The sequence below is a fragment of the Metarhizium robertsii genome (genome assembly GCF_000187425.2).
Source record: "Metarhizium robertsii ARSEF 23 chromosome Unknown MAA_Scf_2, whole genome shotgun sequence".
NCBI lineage: Eukaryota > Fungi > Ascomycota > Sordariomycetes > Hypocreales > Clavicipitaceae > Metarhizium > Metarhizium robertsii.
Window position 1 is genome coordinate 2569098 of NW_011942160.1, and position 25783 is coordinate 2594880.

Sequence of the window (25783 nt, forward strand, 5' to 3'; positions counted from 1 at the left end):
CCTAAAGCAAGACAGGGCAGGACCAGGCGAGACAAAACCAACAGATAAACAGATAAGCGGCGAACCAGCGGCGCATCGGATTCGCATCCCTCTGCGATTACCAGACTGTCTGTACTCTCAGCACGGAGAACGGAGAACTAGGCCTTTCTTTTCACACCCACACAATCATCCCGTCGCACGACATTGAACAGCACACCGCAGCCTCTTGGTTCTTTGTCGTCTGCGGACGCTGCGAGCCACGCCGGAGCAGGGCCCCTTCCGACCCCTTTGCCAACTCTGTGGCCGGGCCCGTGGCTGCATCACACGAGACGATACCAACTTTAGAAGCCTACGGAGCAAATCGATTCAGGCACGAGCGACACAGGGAGGCAGGCACATTGACAACATTTGTATTGAGGCTTCAACCTGGACCCCACCCCCTTCGGCCCTGGCATTGACGGACAATTCACGGGCATTGATTGATGCTGATCCATTCTGATCCATCCTAATCCCATCCCTCGGGCCACTTCAACTAGCGCCCAGCCCTCGACATCTGGAGTACTTCGTACTCGGTGCTTCCTATTGTACGGAAGCAAAAGGACGGCAACTACCAAGCTGACTCGACACAATCAGGGCGCATTGAAAAAAATAAAGTGCAACACTGCTACCCGGTCTTCTGCAGCGGCCACCGGCCACTGGCTGCAGCTGCAGGGTGAACCCCAGGGACTTGAGACCACGGGCTAACCGGATACTGGGCCACTGGCTACAGGCTACTACAGCCTACCACCAACAGCCTATAGGCCACCTGCTCCGGTAAACCTGCTCAGGTACACACAGGCACTGGGCACCGTTGACCTGACCAATTTCACCCAGCCCCTGGCGCCGTCTCGAGTCTGGTCCTCCAGACGGGAATCCTGCAACTGATTCAGGCCGCTCACTGCTGCGCCGCCCGGCAATTTCTAAGCGACGTCGAGGATCGAGGCAGCAGAGAGTCGAGAGCCCCGATTGTCGACATCAACATGGGACGCCGGCCCACGCCGCAGCCACTGCCTCTGGGCAGCACAAAGGCCAACACGAGCGCAAATTCAATCCGAAGCACACACAATCGCGGCCACCGTCTTGGAGCAACTGGCGCAACCGCAGCAGCAGCCACCGGCTTCGGTTTGGGGGCAACGGCGCAAGCGACGAGGACTGGTACTGCCGCATGCATCGAATCGACTGCTGAAACGGCCGTGCAAACCGCCAACGTATCGCCCATCCACCCAAGGCCACCTGTCTCGCTGCAGCCTTCGCTGCCGCTGTCACTGCAGTCACAGCCGTCACAGCACTCCCTCCAGTCGGAGCTTTCTCAGTCACAATCTCACTCTCGCTCCCAACCTTCTGTATCCTTGACCAGTCGCTTTGCCGCCACCAAACGACCGCAGACTTCGCAGGTTTCGCAGACTGGGAGGGGGCATATGCCGACTTTGGGCCACGAGACGAACCATCCTCGCCCACCCCAACTTCAACTTCAGCACGAACAGTCCCCTCCATACCACGACCAGATTTCGGGATCTGCCTCCCCAGCCTTCCGTCAGGTCTCCTCCGACGCAGAGAAGCGGCCGTCGACCAAGAGTGGCTTTTTCCACTTCAATAAGTCCTCCAAGAGTTCGAACCAACTCCCGCAAAACCCCTGCCCGCAGCTCTCGGATTCGCAGGAATACTTGGCTACCAGAGGTCCCGAAGAGCCACGTGCGCCAAAGTCTGAAAGTATGATACTCATCCGGCTCTTGCTCTTGAGCGTGCCCAGAAGAAACACGCGAACAATGGCAGAATGGACGAGGAAGCCCTCGCATTGCCAATATTTGGCTTGTCCCGGCATGCTTGCTGTCCCCCCCCCAAAGGCTCGACACTGGGACAGGTAGACTTGCTAACATGATTTGATTCTGATAGATTTTCCATATACACAAGAATACCTGCAGAAGCCTCCGCTACCATCCCGATCCGAGCTATCGCTGTCGTCCGCTGGAGACTGCGACGGCACATCTGCCCATTCGCCAGGCGGCAAGAGGAGTAAGACGAAGTCATTCGGGTTGTTGAGTAGAACCAGGTCCCATAGGGACAAAGATCGGAACAACAATTTAAAGGCCGCGCCAGTCATTGCTCCTGCTACTCTGGGCCGAAACGAGAATTACGACAACGCCATGCCTCTCCGGACCGCCCCCGTGGCCCAAGACCGAGCATTCAGAGATATGATGAATTCGAGTGCACGAAATCGATCAGAGGACAGGGCCGCTCGCCGTGACTCGTCGCGAGACAAGGAGAAGGGTGCTCTTCCGTCATCCTTAAAAGAGAATGGCTCCGGATTTTTTAGCGGGCTGCGGACTTCCTCCACCAGGGCTGCTGATATAATTAGTAAAGGGCTCTTTGGCAAGAGCTCAAGAAGCGGAAGCACGACGGAACGGGAACACGTTGTAGACGATGAACACTATATCCTCAAAGTTCTCAACCTCCCCCTAGTGGAACAGACTCGGATAACGCGCATTGCCAAGCGTCTAGAGACCTCGAAAGATAAGACGGAGTTTTGGATGCCGGCTTTCCCTTGGCGAGCCATTGATTATTTAAATCACAAGGGTTGCGATGTCGAAGGTTTATACCGAGTTCCTGGAAGTGGCCCGCAAATCAAGAAGTGGCAGAGAAAGTTTGACGAACGTAAGCTATCCTATATCTCACCATTGGTAACGGTCTTGACATTAGTTAACATTTCCCCTAGGATATGACGTTGATTTGTTCAAGGACGACGACCTCTACGATATCAACATCATTGGCTCTATGCTTAAGGCATGGCTACGTGAACTTCCAGACGAATTGTTCCCCAAAGCGGCGCAAGACCGGATCGCGCGCGAGTGCTCGGGGGCAACCAAGGTGCCACAATTACTCGTTGAAGAATTGTCCAACTTGTCACCCTTTAACTACTACCTCCTCTTTGCCATCACCTGTCACCTGAGTCTACTCTTATCTCGTTCCGATAAGAACAAGATGGACTTTAGGAATCTCTGCATCTGTTTCCAACCATGCATGAAGATTGATGCCTTTTGCTTCAAGTTTCTGGTGTGTGATTGGAGTGATTGCTGGATAGGTTGCAAGAATGAGGCAAAGTTCATCGAAGAAGAATACAGACTTTTCGATCAACCCCCGCCTAGAGGCATAACCGTACCCAATGGCCCTTCACATATAGACGAACACAACGATCGTCAGCTGTCGTCAACTGATAGCAACAAACCCTCCGATTATGACAATAGCAACAGGGCGCTCCAACGTCAATTCTCTGGCTCCAATGCGAGTATTGGGTCCAGAATCTCAACAATCTCAACCAATGTTACCACTAATAGTGAGCGTGAACCGCAAGAGACGACAAGGCAGCTTCGCCCGTTGTCACCAATTAAACCTCTGTCCCCCATCGGCTTTTAGGGATGGAATGACTGCTAGGGCCGACCCCGTGGCATACGAGCCGGCCATCGCGAATTTTTTACTCGATACAATTTGTGCAATGCATGCTCTCATTCATGTATTGTTTTCTTCGTCTCTTCGTCATTTAACGCCTTTACGACGGGTCTCATTGTTGACTCCCCCCTCACACTTGTTTGGTTTCTTACTCATTTTCCTTTTCTGCCTCTCATCACTGGCGGCGAATCAAGTTGTTCTACAGCGCATAAATTCCCCCATTTCGACGCAGCCTATCAAACTAGTCGGCTGTTTGGTATACCCTTCATCGCATCATCACATTATAAGACGGAGTGGATGTGGTTACCGGCTTCAGTCTTCATATACCACGCAATTTGCAAATTTTTGTTTTATGCTTTTTGATACTGGATTAGGTCATCGTGTTTAACCGTACTTGTTAAAATTACTAGTTTTAATCGACACCCGAGAATGGAGACGAGATGCATTTTTGTGGCGGTTCAGAGCCTGACAGACAGTGGCGGTTGTGGCAGAAATTGAAGGTTCAATGCCCGAGAATCATGTAGCCAGGGCTTTCGCGCATTCATCATCAGCCCAAAGCAAAGGATTTTTCCGGGGCAATGACGGTGAAGGGCACAAAAAGAGATCATTCGGGTTCTGTGTATAATAGTCAAGGAGGTGTTGGTTGGAGTATATTCATGGCTGAAGGAGCAATATCGGAGAAGACAAAAGGACAATAAGAGAGAGCGGAGGCGGGTATAGATGGTCGAGGTTCCGGTAATGGGAATTAAAATCACACAGAAGCAGATTTTTGGCGAAAATATGATATTGCTTTGTCTTGAGTTTATAGCGCATTGCCCCAAAACTTTTGTGACTGCGTAGGTAGGGCCATCTAAATATGATTCAACTCCAGACTCCGATTTTGTGACCAGACGCCATGGTAACACACCGATGAGTGTTCGGATAGCCCGTCAGGTTCCGATTTCACATGTTCCTGACCGATAATTTTGTCGAAAAGTTCACATGTTTCCCCCCCCCGGTCTCCATCAACCTTACCTAGCGCTCAAGGCATCCCTCTGATTCTTCCTCATCTTTCTCTCGTTGCGCTTTATTCTCTCCTTCCTCTCTCTTCGGCCGTCACCTCTGATGCTAGTTCCCTCCTTCCTCTCCCTCTCCTTCTTCATATCTACCTCCATGATGGGATAATCCTCACCCTTTTTATTGAGACCCTTGTATCCCCACTTGCGCTTCCATTCGCCACTCTCCTCGTCATACGCCAGGTTTCTTCGCTGCTCTCTAGTCTTGGCCTTGATACCCTTCTTTTCGGCGAAGCGCTCCCACTTCGTCTTGGCTTTCGCTTCCGGCAGAGGCTTCTCACGCGGTAAGGCGGTTGATGGGGCGGGCAAGGAGAGAAGCACACCATCGTTGGTTGAGCTGATGGGACAGGTGGTGAGGAGTTGGTTGATGAGAGACTGGGCACCATCTCGGGCAACTTCTGCGAGGGACTGTTCGAGCGAGGAGCGGTCGAGGGTGATGGCATTGGGGTCTTCGGCGAGCAGGAGACCGAGGTCGAAAGTATACGGGGTGGGTTTATCCACGGATACGGGAAGTTTGGGCCTCGTGCCAGGGAGGGCCATTGTGACTGTTGACGGAGAGTAGCTGATTGGTATTGTAGGGATTAGATTCTGAACAAATAAGTGTTGACTTTGTGGTTGTTGTTGAAGAAGTACTCTTTAAGTTAGGCAGCTTTGTTGTACGAATTCTGTCGTTGGATCACCAACTTTTTTGGACTTGGAGAATTGGACCCTCCTAAATTTTTGGAGGCCGATAAGAGCGATAGCCAGGTGCTGGCGCCGGATCAACGGCGTGGAATTTTCCGGGCTTTTGTTCGCGTGCCAGTGATGCGTAGTGACGACCCCTGCGAGCTGCACGGGTGGACCAATCGGCGGCTGTACAACTTTCGGGAGATTTTTGCTACAAACCTTCGCAGCTCTCCCGTTCTCTGAGGAGAGCGTACCTCCACGACATCGCCAGGCCCAATTGGCCTCCATGTGGCAATAACACCACATCCCGCAACAGTTCTCTAGCTGAGATGATGTCTCATTTGACCATCATGGCATCGTCGGCAACCTCTTCCCTCCGCAGCCTCGTCAGGCCCTCGATCCCCCTCGCGCCTCGCATCCATCCCGTTATCCTCTCTCGAGTAGCATTCTTATCAACCACGACCGCTAGGGCCGCTGCGCCTCCTCCGACGATAAAATCCCGAAGAGATCTCCCGAAAAAGGTCAAGCGAACGTTCAAAAAAAAGACCAATGTGGTGGCCGTCAAGAAACCCAATCCCGGAGAGCGCAAGGCGTTCCGCAAGCGCATCCAACTAAGCAACAATAGTGCTTTGCCAGTGCGGAACATTGACGAGTTAACGCCGGAGACTTTGGCAAATTTAGAGAGCAAGGGCAAGATGTTTGCCCTGCCGGATAAAGTGGTCGACCAGTTGAGAGCTCTGGAAGCATTCAAAACAACGCAGACGTGGAACTTGTTTAGGCGGCCGCATTTCCTGGTGAGGGAGGAAACTGTCCAATTGATGATCAAGATGGAAAAATCTATAGAAAAGAAGGAAGCGTTGAAATGTGTGCTCACGGGGAGCAAGCTGTCCGGAAAGAGCCTGGCACTGCTGCAGTCCATGTCGTATGCTTTGATGAATGACTGGGTTGTTGTGCACATTCCCGAAGGTAGGGCAGCGTCTCATACGACTTGGGGTTATTCCAGCTTGCTAATGAGAGGTGATTGTGAAAATAGGCCAGGACCTTACCAACGGCAACACCGAATACTCCCCCGTTGAAGGCACCGAGCCCATGCAGTTCGCCCAGCCCGTCTACACCCTCAAGCTCCTCCAAAACATTTACAAAGCCAACAAGGCTGTCCTGGAGAAACTTGCCCTCCAAAAGGACTGGTCACGCTTCACCCACCTCAAGCAGGGTGCCACAGTAGCCGACCTGGTCCTCAGCGCCAAGGAAAGCGAAAACGCCTGGCCGACACTCGAAGCCCTCTGGACGGAACTCACCTTGCCGGGCCGGCCGCCAGTGCTCCTCGCCCTCGACGGCCTTGCGCACATCAACAAGATGAGCGACTACCGTGACTCGTCATTCAACCAGGTGCATGCCCACGAGTTGTCGCTGGTACGTCTCTTTGTCGACGCGCTTTCGGGGAAGACGAAGCTCCCCAACGGCGGCGCCATTGTCGCTGCCACGTCCGACAACAACACACACTACCATCCTTCGCAAGAGCTCGTCCTCTCGCAACTGGAGGCCGGCCAGGCCGGTCGCGAGATCCCCAAGCCTGATCCCTACGAGAGGAAGTACGACGAACGCGTGTACGAGTCGCTCAAGAACAGTTACGTTCTTCGAATCGGGGGCGTGTCCAAGGATGAGGGGAGGGTGTTGATGGAGTACTGGGGCGCAAGTGGTATGCTGCGCAGCGTCTTGAATACAAGTACCGTGACGGAGAAGTGGGCTCTTGGCGGGCATGGCATCGTCGGTGAGATGGAGAGGGTGTCGCTGATGACGATGAGGATGTAAATTATATATTTGTAACTTGTACTATACAACGCCAATACACCGTATGAGGAGTATATTTGTCGAGTGGCGTGGCGTTTGACCTTGGATGAAAGACTGGCCGGCCTATTTTGGGGAATAGAAGGCTACCTGTTGATAGTCGCCGGGGATGATCAGTTAGCAGAGACTTGAGGTCTCTGCGAGCGTCATGAGTGGTCGGTCATTGTTCACCTTTGGCAGAGTTGCTTGTGGTGTTGCGGTGATGTCGAGAAACCATCTACATGTGATTAGGCCGTCTAAATAAAGACGGCTACGGGATTCGCGCTCGGAAGGCAGGAAAGTATCGGCGTCTGCAGATTTTGCCTGACTGAACATAATCGACCCGCGTCTGAGAGGTCAACGGAGACGTGCCGCAGTATCGGCCTTTTTCAGTACCACCTGAGTGACCCGACAGGCACGGTTCTGTTTCCAATTGTCCCGGCAAATCATCTGGTTACACTCCCTTCTACTAGATTTCATGCTTGTACTAAGCATGCGTTGATTATCTCTTGGAGCTGGATATTTGATCCGTTTCTACGCAATCATACACTCAAATTTCTATGCTCACTCGTCATGTATAACCATGTCCTGCCAGGATTAGGAAGTATTGTTTAACTCTAGCAGATTAATCACACGTCGTAAACATTTTAGGCTCTCCAAGGAATGGTCAAACATCATACAACGCGTGTAGCGCGATGGAGCTTGAATCGTGGATTGCTCTCATAACAGCATGCCCTCTCCGGGTCCCTCTCCCGACACCGATATATCCCAAAACGCCATACCCAACCAAAAGCCAAAAAAATTTAATTTGTTTTTGAATGAATCCCACCCCTTAATCATCCATGTTGTCCTCGTCATCATTACCAGCGGTGACGAATACCAATCTAGCACCACTACCAGTAGTTTGCCACACCTAGAATTCCTCGTTAGCCTCGATCTTTGTCCCCCCGATAATTTTGCTATACTCACATCGAGCGTTGTGTATTCGTCCAGGGCATTGAGCCACTGATCCTCTGTAAAGCCCTTTGCAATCACGCGCTCCTTGACCTTGCGCATGCTCAACTCCACACCGAGGTCGTCATCTTCGGCGTCGTCAGCACGACAGGCGCCAGAATCAGCGAGTGCCTTGACGAGATTGTAAATTCTACTGCTGGCGTTGAGGCCGCGGCGGCCAGTGTTCACTTCGGCGTTGAGGCTCTCCTTGCTGGCCTCGACCAGGCGCAATGCTTCGTCAACATCGTCCTGGGAAACCTGGTTGCTGAAACGGAGGCGAGCAAGGGCCTGGGCGAGACGAACAACGCCGAGCAATGTTCTCGGGGTAGTGTGTGTGAATTGCTTGCCCTTCTTCTCCGCTCGCTGCTGCTGATCTCGGAGGCGGACATATGTCTTGATCATGTAATCGGAGACGGACTCGGGGACAACAGGGCGGTACGTTCGTGCTTGGGCTACATATGAGCGCACTTCGTGAGGTGTGAAGACGACATTGTCGGTGCCAATGTCGGGGTGGCGGTTGTTCATGTGAACGAAGGCGACGTGCTTTGCTAGCTGCTCGTCTGTTTCGCGGGATGGGGTATCGAGAAGAAGGAAAAGTACGTCAAAACGAGACAAAAGCGCAGCAGGGAGGTTGATGTTCTCAACGGGAGAAATACGGGGGTTGTATCGCCCATAGATGGGGTTAGCGGCCGCCAGAATGGACGTGCGAGCATTGAGAGTTGTCGAGATGCCGGCTTTGGAAATGGAAATGGTCTGCTGTTCCATGACTTCGTGAATGGCTGTTCTGTCGGTATCATCCATCTTGTCAAACTCATCGATACAGCAGATACCATTGTCGGCAAGAACAAGAGCACCACCTTCAAGAACCATCTCATCCGTCACGGGGTCTCGCATGACAGCAGCCGTCAGACCGACACCACTGCTTCCACGACCAGAGGTGTATACACCACGCGGGGCAACCTTGGAAATGTACTTGAGAAGCTGAGACTTTGCAACACCAGGATCACCCATTAAGCAAATATTGATGTCGCCGCGAATCTTCATACCATCGCCCATCTCTTTGGAAACACCGCCAATAAGCAAGAGCAGCAGAGCCTTCTTAACATCCAGGTGTCCGTAAATTTCGGGGGCAATAGATTTGGCAAGTAGCTCGTACACTTGGCCAGTCTGTCGATACTTGTCGATGCGTCGCACAAGCCGTGGGTCGACAATCATCTCACTGTAGGCCTTCTTGTGCTGGTGGATGTGGTGAGCCTCGAGGTAAGTGTCGGTCAGGAGACCAGCCTTCATAGCCTTGAAGCCTGTGTAGGGAGTAGGCAAGAAGATGCCGGAGATGTCAACGACATCACCAGGGTTAATCTTTCGTACAAGGCTCCCATAGCACAGGACGGTCAGGGAGCGAGGAATCTGGCCAATGGGAACCTGCTCAGCCATTTCTTGGACCTTGACTTCTTGAAAGGGCAGGAATTTGGATGCTCTGGTGGAGGGATTGAGTTGGCCCTTGGCCTGGTTTGCCTTGCAGTCTTGGGACGGGCACATTGTCAGCGGCCCGTACTGCTTATCAGTAATGGGCTGGAAGATCTCGCATCCGCAGCTGTCGCACGTATAAGCACTGACTTGAACAATGGGCTTCACATCAGACACGCGCGTGGCAATAGCCCGGACCGTAATCAGGTGGCCTATGTGGTCACCTCTGACTTGGCGGACAGCCAAAGCCTTGGTAGGTTCTTCAGCGGTCCGCGATCTGGGTTTGAAAACCAGAGTGTACCGCCGAGTAAGCTCGGCAGGAAACTGGTCGTCCTCGGCAGTAGGGTCACGCTCTGCGGCTTCCTGAAGTTCGCGGTTACGGGCTTGGCGACGAGCCATCAAAACATCGAGAACATCGTCCTTGAAACTGGCCTTGTGTTAGCGGCAATGGGAGTGTTGTCCATGTCCATCGTCACCCCCCCTTACCTAACATCCGTGCTGGGTTGTGGCATGATCTTGTCCACGGCTTTGGAAAGGACATCGACGTAGTGCTTTGTATTTAGCTCTATTGAGTCAACCAGGTGGAGTTCCTCTTGGCCTTGACTTTCCCACTGGAGAATCATCAGTTTCATGCTTGTAGCAATCAGGTTAGTTGGCAGCATAGAATACTCACAGCATAAAGATCGTCGAGATCAATCGTGATTTCGTCAATGGTTCTGTCGGCCAGCTGCTGCAACAGGTCCTTGTACTTGTGCTGAGGAATTCGTTTGTTTGCCTTCTCCTGGCGGCGGCGGTCGCCCGACTCGTCGTCTTCATCCATGAAGTCATAGCCGTCACTCAGATCATCATCGTCGATGGTAATGTCACCCATGGCGGTGGTAATGGTATGCTCGGGCGACGCCGTCTTGAAGTCGTTGAGGAACTCCTCAAAGGCACCTGTATGTCATTAGTGTCTGGTTCAGTCTTTGCAATTGCCTAGAAATAACTGACTTTGCTGCTCGTCATAGTTGACGGGAGCCTTGTATTCTCGGAGTGCCATCTTGGAGATTCTGCTTTTGCCTATGACAGACGAGAAATGTAAGTGCAATCGCAGCAGATCGCAAAGTGGGAGACGGGCTGCGATGCAGAAATGCAGATGCAGGGATGCGAGATGCGAAATGCGAGACTGTGTGAGGAGCTAAATCGCGACCGACGACCGAAGCACACGCGACTTTTCGCGTCAACTCCTCTATAAGTCGCGTTTTGCACCGCCACAGACAATTAAGCTTGCCGCCTGCCGCCTGCCGCCGTACGGCGCACAGCCACAATGGTTACGGTGTGACGGGGAGCGGAGGGGGCAGTCGGAGCCGGAGCCGGAGCCGAGCCGAGACAGCGACAGCGAGGAAGGGAACTCGACGGGTAGTGGAACAGCAGCGTTATTAAGTTTTGAGTCAAATACACGGTTCTTCAAGTTGAAGCCAGCTGGCAAGCCTTCTATCTAATAGGAAATAGGAAATATTCTCTTTTCGCTTCATTGAAAGATGTCATCTTATTTGTTCAATTTGGAAAAGGCCTCAGTTCTCTACATTAGGAGATTGAATCAAAGACGACTTCACATTCATTCGATCTGACCTTGCTATACAAAACTCGTGAGATCCAACGAGAAGAATGCAGTTTCAAATGTCGGTTGCTTTCTTGACAGGTGCCCTTCCGCAAGTATAGCCATAGTGACTCGTCTGACCGTCTCCTGTGCCCGTTACCATCTGCCGATATGCTGCCGTGCCGTGCTTCGCAGTTGTTGTATTCGCCTGCAGGTGATGAGGCCATGCGCCTCGGAGCAAGTTCCCGTACCCGACCAGATGCGGTTCTGCGCTTTGCTAAACGTCAGATGCGTCGACAAAAGCCCCAGATCCAGTGTAGGCCAGGGACGGTGGATGGAAAACCACTTTAGAGTTGAAAAACTCGGTGTACCTAAACAGCGAGCTTAGAAGGAAGTCGCGGGCACGCAGCCTGTGCTGATCGAGGAAGATTTCTGACCCCATCGAGGTCTGCACGAACTGAGCCTCGTAGTGGTGAGTCGTAGCGGATTGACCGTAGGCTCTGTCCCACGTCAAGTGGTTATAGACTGAATGGTTTTCGTATATGTACAGGTCGACCATCCAGCTGTCTTTGACACTGGACAAGATGAACTCGGAATACTGCTGCTCGTCGTTGAACGAGGTCATAAAATCGGCGGGCGAAACAAACCAATTTGCACTCGCCCACGATTTGTCGACATTCACGACGGCAGCCAGGAAGCTAGGGAAGCAATCAAAGCCACTAGGTAAGACAGCCGACTTGCCTACCTGGGCAGCAGAGGCCAGTGGCGCAATGAGGCCGAGGAGGGAAAGAAGGGCGGCCCATGGAAAGATTGCGTGGGAACGTCGTCCTGGCCTGGGGATTGGAACAGTCATGATGGCGGGCCTGGCTGACAGACCACTGACTCTTAGCATAGGAGCAGCTGCAGCGCAAGCGGAAGATATGGAGCGTTTGATGGTCGCCTGACTATTTGCACTAGAGTGTTAGTCTTCTGGCCCTTTGGGAAGCTCCATGGGGTGAATCTATCATGACAAATCGTATATCTCAACAGATAATGAATCATCCCTTGACTCATGAAATATCTAGGAATAAAGTATACCTTGAAGCGGCTACTCATGTAGCTGCCACAGTAATATGATGGAAGTAGCAAAAGAGGCAATCGGATAATAGGGCCGTGTTGAAAAGTGATTAAAGCTTGATTTCCTAGGTACAGGTTGAGATTTGAAGTCCTTTATATAGCAGAAGGACCGCCGTTGTATTCAGTCACCCGTTTCAGCCTCCTTGGACTATAACTTGTGCTGTAATACAAGATGCGCTATAATATGGGCTTCAATTGGGCCACAGTAATGTAACGGCTGGACTGCCAAGGGACAATGTCAGCCAGTGTATGCATTCTATCGTATGGAGTAATGGATACTGGGTGAGTTATAGGAGCGGGTAGTACCCTGGATGTACATGACGACGGATGACAATAGAGGACAGAACAACACAATCTGCGTTTACAAACACAAGAGTTTGTGCCGGTTCATCCCGGCTCCTATTCCTCATATTCGTGCTCGCCTCAGCTTCAAATGAGCCAAGATCGAACGGCAGCTTGAAGATAGTTCAAGAGGATTTCTCAACTCGAGATATTGTAACGTGGGATAATCCTGTCTTGGAATCCTTCCGTTTGAAGTTGATGACCGGTTTTGTTTTAGCGTCAATCCTTGCGATTTATGTAACTTGATGACATGCATACGCAGGGCGGGCAAAGAGGGAAATTGGTGCGCGAATGCCAACTATAGTAGGATCTTGATCCTCATTCCATGTGATATTCCTCATTGTCCCCATGGGGCCATTTGCCAAGCTATTCCTTCCGTCGCACCTGGACAGCTCCAAAGATGAGGATTAAATCCATCTACCCCGTCATCAATGATCATTTGCCCAGGCTGCGCATTTGCCTGTGCGCGTAGACTTGCCTCCATAATGTTCATGCGCCAGCCACCTGTATTCAACAAAAACTGCCAAGCAACAGACCTTTGTGTCTGGTAGTTGTAAGGAATAGCCAGTAGCTATTTCTCGCAGACAAGATATTGTATAAACTTACTTGACTCGTTGGTTGTGGCACATAGATAGATAATAAGCTACGTCACGCAATGCCATGATGCATTGCTGCCGTCAGGACTCGGGACGCATGACACCCGGGTAGCAGCGGCAGCTCCTCCACCTTGTAAGCCCTCAAGCGACGGCCTGGCCTACGAGTCGTGACCAGCTGGTTGGTTTCTACTTGTCAGAAGCGGCGTTGGAGTTTGGCCAATTTCGACATACTCTTGAGCGTAGACTTTGGGCAACAGGCCGGGTCTACAGGTAGCTTGGCTTGCATTTTTGCTCCGAGATGAGTTGCCTTGAGATGGGGGAGTTTTCATCCCCCCTTTCTGAAGTTTCTCTTGTCGTCTTTTCGACGTGGATGGTAGTAGTTGCTCGTGGCTACAATCTCTTTGACTGTGCCCAGGTCCAATTGATGTATTCAACCCATTCTTCTTTTATGATACTTAAAGATACTTAAAGATACTCCCTTATTAGGGATAATAAACTAGTATATTTTTATATACTTATATATATTTAAAATCTTAGTTACTTATTATTAATAAGAACCCTGGTCCGTTACAAAAATTAGACCTGCGCACATTGAAAGGGATACACTGGATTTTTTAGGCTTAAATCTGATATTATTTACTCCGTATAAAATTATATGTGGAGTCTGGCGCTCGGGGTTTGCGGTTTGGAGGGGCGGAGACGGGCAGATGGCCCGCCACCAGACCGCGTTCGGCACGTGGATTTGCCTCGGTCTGACTCTGGGGATGCCGGTTTGCGCGGGTCATCGCACCACCGAGCTTCGCTTTGCTCTCTCGAGTCTGGAGCCCATGGCATCTTCTCACCCAAAACCAGCCCTCCATCTCGTGCCTGCATACGTCTTCTGACGGGCTGCGGCTCTCTTGTCGACTTCATCATCAAGCCATGATCCTGAGTAGTCCACAATGGCCCCCAGGAAGAATGCGCAATCTACCACGGCAGAGCTCTCGCTCGTCCACTTGAAGAACTGCTTGGTCAACCTTCCGCCGTCGCTGGTGTCCTTGCTCCTCAACTTGAATACAGTCTGTTGTCTCTACTGTTCAATTGCGCCAAATCGCATCCGCTGACCAACTTTCCCTTCCCCACAGCCCGTTCAGAATGTCATTGTCGAGCTTGCCTACAAACCTGCCTCCTCGGGTGGCCAGCCATCATCTCCACAGTCCATCTTTGTGGGATGGACCGGCATGCCCAGCAAGAGACGAGCAGCGCCGCTTGTGAGCCGCGATGGAATCAGTGGGAGCCGAGGGTCCCGAGACCAAGAGATTCAGGTCGTTGAGATGGATGCGACGCTGGCAAACACCTTGGGCCTCAACGACGGCCAAAAGCTCACCGCCACGGTTCATGTCGATCCACCCGTCGCGCACACAATCAACATTGAGCCGTTGACTCCTGAGGATTGGGAGATTATCGAGCTGCATGCGACGTTTCTAGAACTCAACCTCCAATCGCAAATCCGCGCCCTTCCGAATCCTGCATTCAACAATGGCACTACAGCAGTCCCGCCTCACCCGCTAACATTGCATCTATCACCCACATCGACTGCCAACATCAAGGTCGTGTCTTTGGATCCTGCGCCTCCAGCGGATGTAGCTTTTGTCAAGTTGTCCCCCAACGCCGAGGTCATCGTCGCTCCAAAAGTCCGAGCCAAGACCTCTCAGTCCAGCGGCGACCACCGCAGCGTTGCCAGCACCTCAAAGTCCAGACGTAGCGGGGGAAGCACGATGCGAAGAAGAAGTACGAGAGAAGAATCGAAACCTGCCCTATTCTTTCGAGCGGTTGAACGATCTGCCTGCCGGGAATGGTTCGATGATGGGCTGCTGGATCCCGATATTAGCATTTGGGTTGACCGTGATCGCCTGCTTTCGAGTTCGTTTCGGGGCGTTAAATACGTCCTTGTCGACGTTATCAAGCCAGCAGGACTGCAGAAACCCCAAGCCGAGGACGGCACCGCTCCTCCGGCCTCAATAGCCTCATCAAAGGTCGTGGCACGCTTAAAGCCCTGGGACGATCCGCCTGATGGCCAAACGGCCGCGCTCTCGTCCCCTCTGTGCGCTGTTCTTGGTTGCCCAGGAATTGTCGGCGGCGTAGTCAAGCTTCAGGCCGCACCACCACCGCTTCCCAAAGGGGCTGTGCAGAGTGTCAGAGTATTTCCCTTTGCGGCTGGGTCAAAGCCAAACGAAGGTCTCAGGTTCGGTAGCGACTCAAAGGCCGAGAAGGAAGAATCGGCCAAGCGCTTCAGACACATGTATTCTGGTGCGAATAACACCGAGGGTTTGCTACAGGGACCAATCACGGACGGCATGATTGTCGGAGTCTACAGCGAGCTGGAGGCACCTCAGGGCTGGGAAGGTGGTTTTGTCAAGTTTGAGTACGGTGCCGAATATGCTGCCCAAGAACACAGCAAGGACGCCATATTCTGGGCTGCCGGCTTGGATGAAAAGACCCAAATTGAATTCCAGCAGCCGCAAGCTCGACCGCCTTGGATTGCCCACTCGGACGTCTTTGACCTGTTGCCCAAGAACGACTCCCTCCTGGTTGGAATAGACTCACTGCTTGAAAATCTGCAAAAGCAACTAGCCCACCTCTCATCGGTTTTACTGACAGGCGGCATGGGTTCTGGCAAGACATCAGTCGCAAAGTACATGGCCGAGAAGTTGCGCCGGGACATGTTATTTTACACCATCTATTTTTCTTGCCGGAAACTGGTGAATGATGAAACGAGGATTTCAACTATCAAGGAGACCCTCACCCGCATTTTCATGTCGGCGAGTTGGGGGGCAAGACTGGGCGGCAAGGCCGTCGTAGTCCTGGATGACCTGGACAAGTTATGTCCCGTGGAAACAGAACTCCAAGTTGGCAACGACAATGGGCGAAGCAGACAGGTCAGCGAGACGATTCGCTCCATTGTCAGGCAGTTTTGCACCAGAGACGGTGGCATTGTCCTGCTTGCCACAGCTGAAGGCAAGGACTCTCTCAATAACGTCGTTGTAAGCGGCCACGTGGTTCGAGAAATCGTCGAACTCAAGGCGCCTGACAAGGAGGCAAGAAGGAGAGTAATGGAATCCATTACCCGACAAGAGTCCTTACCAGACAAGGACCCGGATGAGCTGGACAGTAACCTCAGCCGTCCACCAACATCCGATGGCGGCGCAATGGGCGACGACACGGAAGCATGGCTGCATGGCTCAGACGCAGACAAGCCAAAGTCCAAATCCACCGGTTTCATCATCGACTCGGATCTCGACTTCCTCGACATGGCTGGCTTAACAGACGGATACATGCCTGGCGATTTGAGTGTCCTCGTGTCTCGAGCTCGAAATGAAGCCATTATTCGTTCCATTGCCGAATCGCCATCCGATGCCACCGACGGCGCCGTTCGCTTGAGCCGCGTCGACTTTGATCATGCGCTGAAGGGATTCACCCCGGCTTCCCTTCGCAACGTGCCGCTACAAAGCTCCACCACAACATTCAAGTCCATCGGAGGTCTGCACGAGACACGCCGTGTCCTGTTGGAAACCCTAGAATACCCGACGAAATACGCCCCAATCTTTGCCCAGTGCCCCCTCCGTCTCCGGTCCGGTCTCTTGTTATACGGCTACCCTGGCTGCGGCAAGACTCTGCTAGCAAGCGCTGTGGCCGGTGAATGTGGCCTCAACTTTATCAGCGTCAAGGGCCCCGAGATCCTGAACAAGTACATTGGTGCTTCAGAGAAGAGCGTCCGCGACCTGTTTGATCGCGCCCAGGCCGCCAAGCCATGCGTGCTCTTCTTTGACGAATTCGACTCCATCGCCCCAAAGAGAGGACACGACTCGACCGGCGTCACGGACCGTGTGGTCAATCAGCTGCTGACGCAGATGGACGGTGCAGAGGGCCTGTCTGGCGTTTACGTCCTCGCGGCCACCTCGCGGCCCGACCTCATTGACCCTGCTCTCCTTCGTCCCGGGCGTCTCGACAAGTCCCTTCTCTGTGATCTCCCCTCTCTGGAAGACCGCCTCGACATCATCAAGGCTCTCTTCCAGAAGGTCAGATTGTCCAGTGAACTCACCGACTCGGACGACGGCCTGACGGAGATTGCCCGCCGCACAGACGGCTTCTCCGGCGCGGACTTGCAGGCCCTCGTCTCCAATGCCCAGCTAGAAGCCATTCACGATGTTATAGACGTAAACGGCCCCGCCGCCAGCTCCCGTCATGGAGGCGGCAACAAGGGCAATCCTGCCGGCCGCAACTCCACGCCCAGCTTTGTCCAATTCCGCTACGGCACCGACCCGGCCCTCGGCAAGGACAACATGCCGCAGAGCAAATCGGCCTCCCTCATTGAAAGCGCAGCCATCATGTCCAAACTAGAGCAGATCAAGCTTGCCCGCAAAAAGGCCAAGCAAGCAAAGAAAGGTTACGGCGCGCTAGAATCCTCCGAGAACAAGGAGTCAGCATCGACGGATCATAGAGAAGTCGTCATTGAGTGGGACCACTTGATCAAGGCTCTTGACAACACAAGAGCAAGCATCAGCAACGAAGAAAAGGCTCGTCTTGGGAGAATCTATCATGAGTTTGTCGTGGGCAGAAGCGGCCAGATGAAAGACGGACAGGGGAGCATGGAAATTGGCGGACGGAGCAGTCTGATGTAGAGAGTATGTACAATAACATTACCATTGCCTTGCCCGAGTCTCGCCACCGTCAAGCCTCACTCATATGATATATCCGACGACTGACACCGACCAACCCATCACTCTATCCACCCGTCTCCGACCGCCCTCCTCGCCACACGCAATACCTCGTCGTGAATGCCTTCCCTCGCCATCACCAGCCCCCTATTCCCACTCAAATACCTGCCCCTCGAAAAGTCCACCTCGCGCCCGTCCAGATCCGTAATCCTGCCCCCGACCTCCCTGTAAATCAACTGCGCGCCCGCATGGTCCCAAACGCACGACCACGCCTCTCTCCCCGAGGGGATTCGCACCAAGAAGTCCCCGCCGCCAATGATCAGAGCCGCGTACCTCACATGCGAAGACCACACGTCCGTCCCCGGAAACGCAGCCCCCAGCTCCTCGCAGACAGCACTCATCACCCTCCTATGCGAGGCGCGGTTCCTGTCGCAGTCCACAACGTGCAGATTCCCCCCCTCGCTCGCCGCCAGCCTCGGCAGCCGCTCCGTCTCCCACGGCCCGTCCAACCCAGCCAGCCTCGTCACACGCGCCCCCTCGCCCCTCGCGCCGCTCAACATCACCCCCAAGCCGACCCCGTCGACGCTGTCCTCGCGGATCCTGCCCCCCTCCAGCCTGAGATTGGGGTACACCACCGCGGCGAGCACCTCGCGCCCGTCCTCAAGCAGCGCCAGCGAGACGGCGTACTGCCCGCCCGTGAGGAACGTGGCCGTCCCGTCCACCGGGTCCATGGCCCAGAAGCGTCCTCGCGGCCCGCCCGTCCCGCGGCCCCCCATGTCGATCAGCGCGAGCATCTCGTCGACGCTGCTGCTGCTGCTGGCCGGGCCGTCCCCCCGCGCGGCCGAATACAGCGCGTACACTTTATCTCTTAGACTTTCGTCTCTGCGGAGCACGGCTGAGTCCTCCTCGCCGACAAACTTGTCGTCCGGGAACTCGGCGTGGAGGATGCCGATGAGGAGTGCCTGGGCGGCAAAGTCGGCCACGGTGACGGGGGACGAGTCCGCCTTGGAGACTTCTGTCACGGACGACAGGACCCCCTTCGTGAGTCTGGCGGCTTTGAGCACCGCGGATTGCGCGACGGATAGCTCTCTCTCCCAGGAGGACGGCATTGTGACCTTTTTTTTTTTTGGTTTTATGAGACGGTGGCGTTTTGGGGTTCGTTTCTAGATACTGAGTGAGCTGTGGAGTTTCGTGATACTCCCTCAACCCTTTGCGCTTCGGATTTCGATATTGACGAGGGATTTGTGGGGCCCTATTTGGCCAGTCCTGACTCTTGACTCTTGACTCTTCATCCCATCTGCACCACACGATGTGTTCTGTCTTCACCACTCAACACATATTCCACCCCGTCACAATGCTGCAAGACGCGGTCCCACTCAAACAAAATGGTTTGTATTGCATATAATCTAAAGACGACATAGCTATCCATGCTTGAGGTCCCTCCTCACGCGGAACGAGATATGAGGGGGGAGGGGGTATTCTATGGTAATACTGTATCAAAGTTCAACACATCCCCTTTCCTTCAGTATTTTCACAGTGCCCACGTTGCTGCCTGACGACATGAGTCTGTGCCCATTCGTCACAAACCCAATCCGGCGGCTATGCTTGCTTTTCTGACAGCGAGCAAAGGGACTCGTTTGAGACGCCAAAACAATCGTCTCCTTTGACCCATTCCTTAGCTCAAAGACAACCAACATGTTTCCACAAGCCACCGACCATTACAAACTCCTCCGCACCATCTGCTTTACCATGCAAATCCGGGTATGTAGTCGCTTCAAGTCTTTTCCACGCCATAATCTTCAATGCTGTCCATTGTACCAAAACGCCAGTTGATGCAAATGCCAAAAAAAATGTGTCAAAAAATTTTCAGGTAGTCAGGCAAGGGCTCCTTTCGCCCGGTCCAGATATAATACGTCAGCACTCTCATACACCTGAGCAGGCTCATCTTATGATCCTCTATGCTCCATTCATTCGTGTAGAGCTGGATCCTGAATCTTTGTTGCGGGTGTGAAGTATACGGTACATGTTACTTAATCGTTTGCCTGTGACGATCTTGCTAGTATCGTCGACCGGCCAGAGTGCAGCTAGGAAATCCCTGTTGTCCCTAGAATCAGCATTGCAAGTTTCCCACATTTCAGTATGGGTTACATATACATACCAAAAGTTGTTCTTGAGACTTTCATCAGCCGCAGTGACGGGGAGTTTTTCGTCAAGGAAAGTGCCTATAGCAACTAGCTCTACTCCGAAAATTGCCGCACGCTCTTTGCTGGACTTGACATTATCTTTGGTTGTAGACAAAATCTTTTCAAAGTTTTCGCGTACAGGTTTTAGGAGGTACCAAATCATGGCGTCGTTGTCCCTGTTGCGCTCATCTTTGTTGTCACCGATGCGGCGGAGTTCATCCAAACGGCGTAGGGCCTTGGTTCTTCGCTCATCTTGAGTGCGTGAATCGTGGTCACGATCGCGGTCCCTGTCCCTGTCTCTCTCCCTGTCTCTTTCTCTGTCTCTGTCTCTGTGAGAGTCTCGAGCATGCTCTCTATCCCTATCTCTGTGGCGGTCCCGGTAATGGTCTCTGTCTCCGTCTCGCTCACGATCGCGGTCGCGGTCACGGTCACGGTCACGGTCACGATCACGATATCTATCGTCGTCCCGACGTCGCTCATCGCGGCGTCGTTCATCGTCATGTCGATGTCGATGTTTCTCATGTCGTCGATCATCATCGTCTCGGTAGCGCCGATGATCCAGCCTATCACGGTCACGGTCACGGTCACGGTCAATGCCGTGCTTGCTTAGCCGACGACCATCTTCAACTCGGCGATGTTTTGGGCTGCGATCATCGTCGTAGGATGATGCGTGTTTTCGCTTGAAATCGGGTCTAGCTGAACCACGATCGTCTGTATTGCTTCGAGCCCGCTGATCATCGCGGTCTCTGTCACGATGCTTCTTAATAGCGTGAGGAGCGGGTGATGCGGTTCCACTCCCACGATGGCCGTTGGGCACACTATTCTTCTTGTTGTTTCGGTGATGATTATCCACGATTCGCTGTGCCGCCCGATCACCAGAGTACTTGGATTGAAGAACAGAGAGCAGATATTCAGACCGACGGACAAGGTGCACTGCACCTGGTGCTTTGAGCTTGTCGTTTGCCTTGTTTCGCTCCTCCTTCTTGCCAACTCTATGCTCTTCCAAGAACAGCTTGTCCTGCATGTCGAGTTCAGGATCATCACGAATTTGCACCCACGCTCCAAATCCATGCTTGTCAATGCCAACTAGAAGCATTGCATCCTCTCTGGCTCCCCAGGCGCATGTGTAGTTAGCACCCTTGGTGGCATCTGGAAGACGATAGGTTTTCCAGTCTGACTGGCTGCGGATGGCCTTTCGCAGAAGCTGCAATTGCTTGGGTCGCTCGATTGCTGTCTCGGCATTGACCTTTTTCAATTCACCAAAGTCGATAAGAACAGCTTTGCGATCCTTCTTCGTCAGACTCTTTCCCGTCTTCTTTTCTTCTTCCACAAGCTTCACGTTGTTGTCGTCCACAGCCCGCTGAGCGGCTGTAATGAAGTCGTCCAGCACAGACTTGACAAATTCATGGTCTCTCTCCACAAGCTTGGCTTCCTGAATAATATCGGCTTCGCGATCATTCATGGATCCAAACCGGAAGTATGCTTTGATCAGATTTCGCTGCTCCTTGTCGGACAATGGCCGTTTGGGGTCTGCTAAGAGAGCTCGCTGTTCTTCCTCTTCTTGCTGTTGCTCCCGCTGGCGTTTCTTGAGGCGATCAGCACGATCATTCTCCTTGTTGCGGTTCTTAATTGTAGCTCTGCGAGGTGCATTTTCCGCCGCCAACTTGGCAACATACTCTTCATTCTGGCGTTTCTCCTCGTCCGCCTTGATCTCTGCCAGTTTATCAGCAGGAATAATCTGGTCCCAGTCCAAATTGATGTCGTCCACTTTCACATCAGTAATTTGCATGAAGTTGTCCCAGTCAATGCCACCGCTGCTAAGGTTCATCTTGTCGTCAACCTTCGTCTTGGTAACTTCTGCATTTTCTAGGATTGAGTCGATATCCAGTTGCTCAAGGCGCTCTTGGTTACCACTTTGTTCGAACATCTTGGACGACCTCATCTTCAGGACCATTTGGATGTCTTCAGACGATGAAGGGCCGTCTGTCTTGAGACCCTTCTTATTCAGCCTCTCCTTGAATGCTGCTTTGCCATCGTCAGTGACGCCCGCCTGAATGGTCAAGTACTCCAGCAAAAGTTTATTCCTAGCGCGTTCAAGCACTTCCTCCTCCACCGTCTCTTTGGACACAAGACGGTAGATGTTGACAGGACGTTTCTGGCCGATACGATGAGCTCGAGCCATGGCCTGCAAATCAGCCTGAGGGTTCCAATCAGAGTCAAAGATGATGACGGTGTCGGCGGTCATCAGATTAATGCCCAGTCCACCGGCACGGGTCGACAGCAAGAAGCAGAAGTCTTCACTATCATCAGCATTGAAATGATTGATGGCCATGCGACGTGGCCCAGCAGCGATGGTACCATCCAGACGCTGGAATTTGTACCCTCGCAAGGACAGGTAATCTCCCAGAATATCAAGCATTTTGACCATTTGACTAAAAATGAGGACCCGGTGACCATCCTTCTTGAGCTTTGACAGAAGCTGATCGAGAAGCATCATTTTCCCGCTGCTGGTGATCAGGCCTTTGATCTGGTCCTCACGACGAACACTACCAGCCAACACACGTTCTTCGGCGCCAGGGAACATGTATGGGTGGTTGCTGATTTTCTTGAGCTCCATCATGATATTCAGCAAAGAATTTTTGTGGCCACCGGTTGCATCGCACAAGGCAGAATAATTCCTCGTCAAGATGTTTTTGTAATAGTCTAACTGAACATCAGACAACTCGACGCGAATGATCTTTTCCGTCTTCGGTGGCAAGTCGGACTCTACTGTTTCTTTGGTTCTTCGTAAAATATAAGGTGCGATAGACTTGTGCAGTTCTTCTAGCTTCTCTTGTGCGTCGACTGCGGATAGAGAGTCCAAATCTTCGTCAATATTGACCTTTCCGGGGTTCAAGAAATCCAACAAGGCCGACAACTCGGCTAGATTGTTCTGGATTGGAGTGCCAGTAATGAGAATCTTGCAAGGAACCCCGAAGCCCACGAGTCTCGCGTACAGCTGTGACTCTCGATTCTTCAGACGATGGGCCTCATCAACGGCCAGAGTCTGCCACTTAATTGTTTGCAAGAACTGCCAGTCTTGTAGGATAAATTCATATGATGTGACAAGGACATTGAACTTTGGCTTCTTGGGATTCCCATCCACGATCAACTCATTCTCACGAATGATATTGCGGGCATCCTCAGGCCCGAGATAGACGACATAGTTGATGTCGGGAGCCCAGTGATTAAATGTATCACACCAGGCGGGAATGACACTGAGAGGGGCCACCACAAGTGATGGGCCCTCCTGTCGACGGTCATTTCGAAGCCAGCTGAGGAACGAAACAGTCTGAACAGTCTTGCCAAGTCCCATTTCATCGGCCAAGATGACATTATTGCCTCTTGTCCAGTTGAGGCACAAAAAGTTGAGACCCTTCAGCTGAAATGAGCGGAGTTCACCACCTTGGATGTAAGACGGTTGGCTGTCAAGCTTGATCATCCTGCCTCGGGTATCAGGGTTTGTTTCGCGCCGGTCAGACTGCCATGACCGTGATGATCGATCAAGGTACTGGTCGATTTTGTCTTGAAACTCGGGACTTATTTCTGATGCCAATTCCCAAGTACACTCCTCATATGTGAGTCCCTTCCACTTGACATAGTATTCGGTGTCGTCTTCCCCGTCGCGAACATTGACCACTCGCTCAACTTTGGTGTAGTCTTCGAAGGCATCCTCATCTCGTTCTCTGTCCAAGAAGAACTGCTCCTTTGTCTCGGGAGGGATGTCATCTCCAAACCGTATATCCAGCTCCTGTTCAACGACTTTTCGGAAATAGTTTTCGACCTTGCGAAAACCGCGCATGTTACGCAACGACTCAATGGTTTCCCAAGTGTCATGCAAATGAGACTTGCCCTGCCACTTGATGAAATATTCAAAGTCGTGACGGCCGGCATCGTACTGCAACTCCAGCCCATCTCTGAGCCGGTGACGCACCACTTTTTCGACGTATGGTGAGTCGTCAACGTAATCAGCAACATAGTATGCCGATGCCATGTCCGCCTCGTCTTCATCGTCTTCAAAGTCGCTTTCCTCGTACATGCCCTGCTGGACTTGCTGAGCAGCGCGGCGGCTTGACCATCTCTTCTCGGCAAGTGCGAGAGCAGGCTGTGACTCTCTCTGTAATCTCGCCTTTTTCAGCTGGCTCTTTGCTCGGGCTCCGCCGTACGTGTCGGAATCAGAATCAGACTCGTTTGTAGACGGTTGTAAGAGAGGTGTATTCCTCTTGGATGCTGGTGACGTGAGGGTGATGATTAGCATGTTGGGCAGGATGCCTCGATGGCAAAAGATACACTTACAAGGCTGGGATGTGTTGACGCGCCGTCTCTTCGATTGGCGGCGATTCACGGGTTCATCATCCTCCGAGTCGGAGTCATCAGAGTCCACCTAGAAATGTGTGAGTTAAATGCGACACAGTCGAGGGAGTTGTGCCGGGGAGGCATACCATTTTTCTTGTTTCTCTGGCGCGCGTCTAGGTCTTTTGGTCAGCAATTGCAATTAATGCCTCATACACATTGCTCTCTGGCACATACACTTCTCCGGAGCCCATAAAGCTCTGGATTTTCTCGCATATAGTCTTCTTCGGCGACTGTTGTTTTCCGTTTTGATGGGCGGCTAGAGGCGGGTGAGCTCTCGCGGTTTACTTCAGCGTCGCCGTCTTGGGGAGAAGCCACGCTCTCCTGCATGTCAAAGTCGCCATCCTCGGACGCATTGTCTAGACTAGACCCATCATCATCCGAAGAGGCTCGATCTTCGTCGATGTGGTCTGGCGTTTCGTGGGGTTGGGCTTCCGAGGCCGATGGCGATGAGCGGTCCATTGGGCTTTCACGGGCATCGGGGATATCGGTATCGCTCTGACCGACCTCGGCGTCAACTGTAGATGTCATGGCATCGTCCGGCGACAAGTGTCCATTAACAGGACCCATCACAACCGGGGAGCTCATGGTAGCTGCTTTCGCGCGTTGTACTTGCTAAGAGAAGGAAAATGTTAGCAGACATGCTCTGAAGTCTCGTTGCCAGAGGAATGCATTGGGTCGATTTAGGGGAGCTCGCGACACGAAAACATGCCCCTCAGGGTCGTTTATGACCGAAACTGATGGAACAATGGATGCAATCGCATTCACACGTGGGTTGGTGATGGCGAGGCTGGCGGACACGGACGAGGCGATTGCAGAGCGAAGCGGCCAGTGGAGACAGCATAGAAGGCTCAGCTGCATCCGGATCATCGATAAACATCGTGTTCATCACTTTGGAACATTGGACATGGCATATCCAAGCCCAGAGAGCGTTGATATCGACGTAGCGATGTTCAAGACGATGGCGAACCGGCAACATGCGGCTGGGAAACAGAGAGTGGCACGGGCGGCCAAGGGACGAGGCAGGGACAACTTACAAGTCATTCATGGATGTTATGGCGGTCACGTAGTTGTCAGCATCAGAAATGAATGCCGGATTCCTATAAAGAAGCCCGGGTTGTGCTGAGAAGCAGACGGCAGACTGGGGGCACTGGTGTTGGAAGGGGACTGACGGTGGGAATATCAGTTATAAAAAAGCACCAGTGGAGAGAGTCAGGAAAGAGTTGGAGAGGCACTCGCGCTCGGCCGCCTTTGTACCCAGACCAAACTTGTGTTGGGCCCTGCAGCGACGGGGCTAGGTGGGCGGTACTTTGCCACGTGACTCGAGGCCGGCCAAGATGGCGGGGGCGGGCAGTGGAATAGATGTACCGCGACCATGGCACGACAGCCCCAAAGTTCAGGGCTTTTG

General features: G+C 52.7%; 8 protein-coding genes across 8 annotated transcripts; 4 read left to right on the forward strand and 4 right to left on the reverse strand.

Moving 5' to 3' along the window:
• Window positions 1-998: 998 nt before the first annotated feature.
• Window positions 999-3429, forward strand: MAA_05662 (Rho GTPase-activating protein domain protein; the record flags this gene model as incomplete). Its single annotated transcript, XM_007823660.1, has 3 exons — window positions 999-1728; window positions 1912-2670; window positions 2732-3429. The coding sequence occupies 3 exons, from the start codon at window positions 999-1001 to the stop codon at window positions 3427-3429; spliced, it is 2187 nt and encodes a 728-aa protein (XP_007821851.1).
• Window positions 3430-4472: 1043 nt separating this feature from the next.
• On the reverse strand, window positions 4473-5057 carry MAA_05661 (Ribosomal biogenesis regulatory protein; the record flags this gene model as incomplete). The annotated part of the gene is made up of 1 exon (XM_007823659.1): window positions 4473-5057. The coding sequence occupies one exon, from the start codon at window positions 5055-5057 to the stop codon at window positions 4473-4475; it is 585 nt and encodes a 194-aa protein (XP_007821850.1).
• Window positions 5058-5533: 476 nt separating this feature from the next.
• Window positions 5534-6995, forward strand: MAA_05660 (uncharacterized protein; the record flags this gene model as incomplete). The annotated part of the gene is made up of 2 exons (XM_007823658.1): window positions 5534-6149; window positions 6217-6995. 2 exons carry the CDS (start codon window positions 5534-5536, stop codon window positions 6993-6995), a joined length of 1395 nt encoding a protein of 464 aa, XP_007821849.1.
• Window positions 6996-7842: 847 nt separating this feature from the next.
• On the reverse strand, window positions 7843-10509 carry MAA_05659 (DNA replication licensing factor mcm7; the record flags this gene model as incomplete). Its single annotated transcript, XM_007823657.1, has 5 exons — window positions 7843-7923; window positions 7980-9897; window positions 9957-10081; window positions 10144-10406; window positions 10461-10509. The coding sequence occupies 5 exons, from the start codon at window positions 10507-10509 to the stop codon at window positions 7843-7845; spliced, it is 2436 nt and encodes an 811-aa protein (XP_007821848.1).
• An 817-nt stretch (window positions 10510-11326) lies between these two features.
• On the reverse strand, window positions 11327-11902 carry MAA_05658 (uncharacterized protein; the record flags this gene model as incomplete). Its single annotated transcript, XM_007823656.1, has 1 exon — window positions 11327-11902. One exon carries the CDS (start codon window positions 11900-11902, stop codon window positions 11327-11329), a length of 576 nt encoding a protein of 191 aa, XP_007821847.1.
• Window positions 11903-14044: 2142 nt separating this feature from the next.
• Window positions 14045-17764, forward strand: MAA_05657 (ATPase, AAA-type, core; the record flags this gene model as incomplete). The annotated part of the gene is made up of 2 exons (XM_007823655.2): window positions 14045-14161; window positions 14228-17764. The coding sequence occupies 2 exons, from the start codon at window positions 14045-14047 to the stop codon at window positions 17762-17764; spliced, it is 3654 nt and encodes a 1217-aa protein (XP_007821846.2).
• Window positions 17765-18048: 284 nt separating this feature from the next.
• MAA_10818 (uncharacterized protein) lies at window positions 18049-18672 on the forward strand (the record flags this gene model as incomplete). The annotated part of the gene is made up of 1 exon (XM_011412737.1): window positions 18049-18672. The coding sequence occupies one exon, from the start codon at window positions 18049-18051 to the stop codon at window positions 18670-18672; it is 624 nt and encodes a 207-aa protein (XP_011411039.1).
• Window positions 18673-19756: 1084 nt separating this feature from the next.
• On the reverse strand, window positions 19757-24963 carry MAA_05656 (SNF2 family chromodomain-helicase DNA-binding protein; the record flags this gene model as incomplete). Its single annotated transcript, XM_007823654.2, has 4 exons — window positions 19757-19904; window positions 19959-24252; window positions 24319-24406; window positions 24553-24963. The coding sequence occupies 4 exons, from the start codon at window positions 24961-24963 to the stop codon at window positions 19757-19759; spliced, it is 4941 nt and encodes a 1646-aa protein (XP_007821845.2).
• Window positions 24964-25783: the final 820 nt, after the last annotated feature.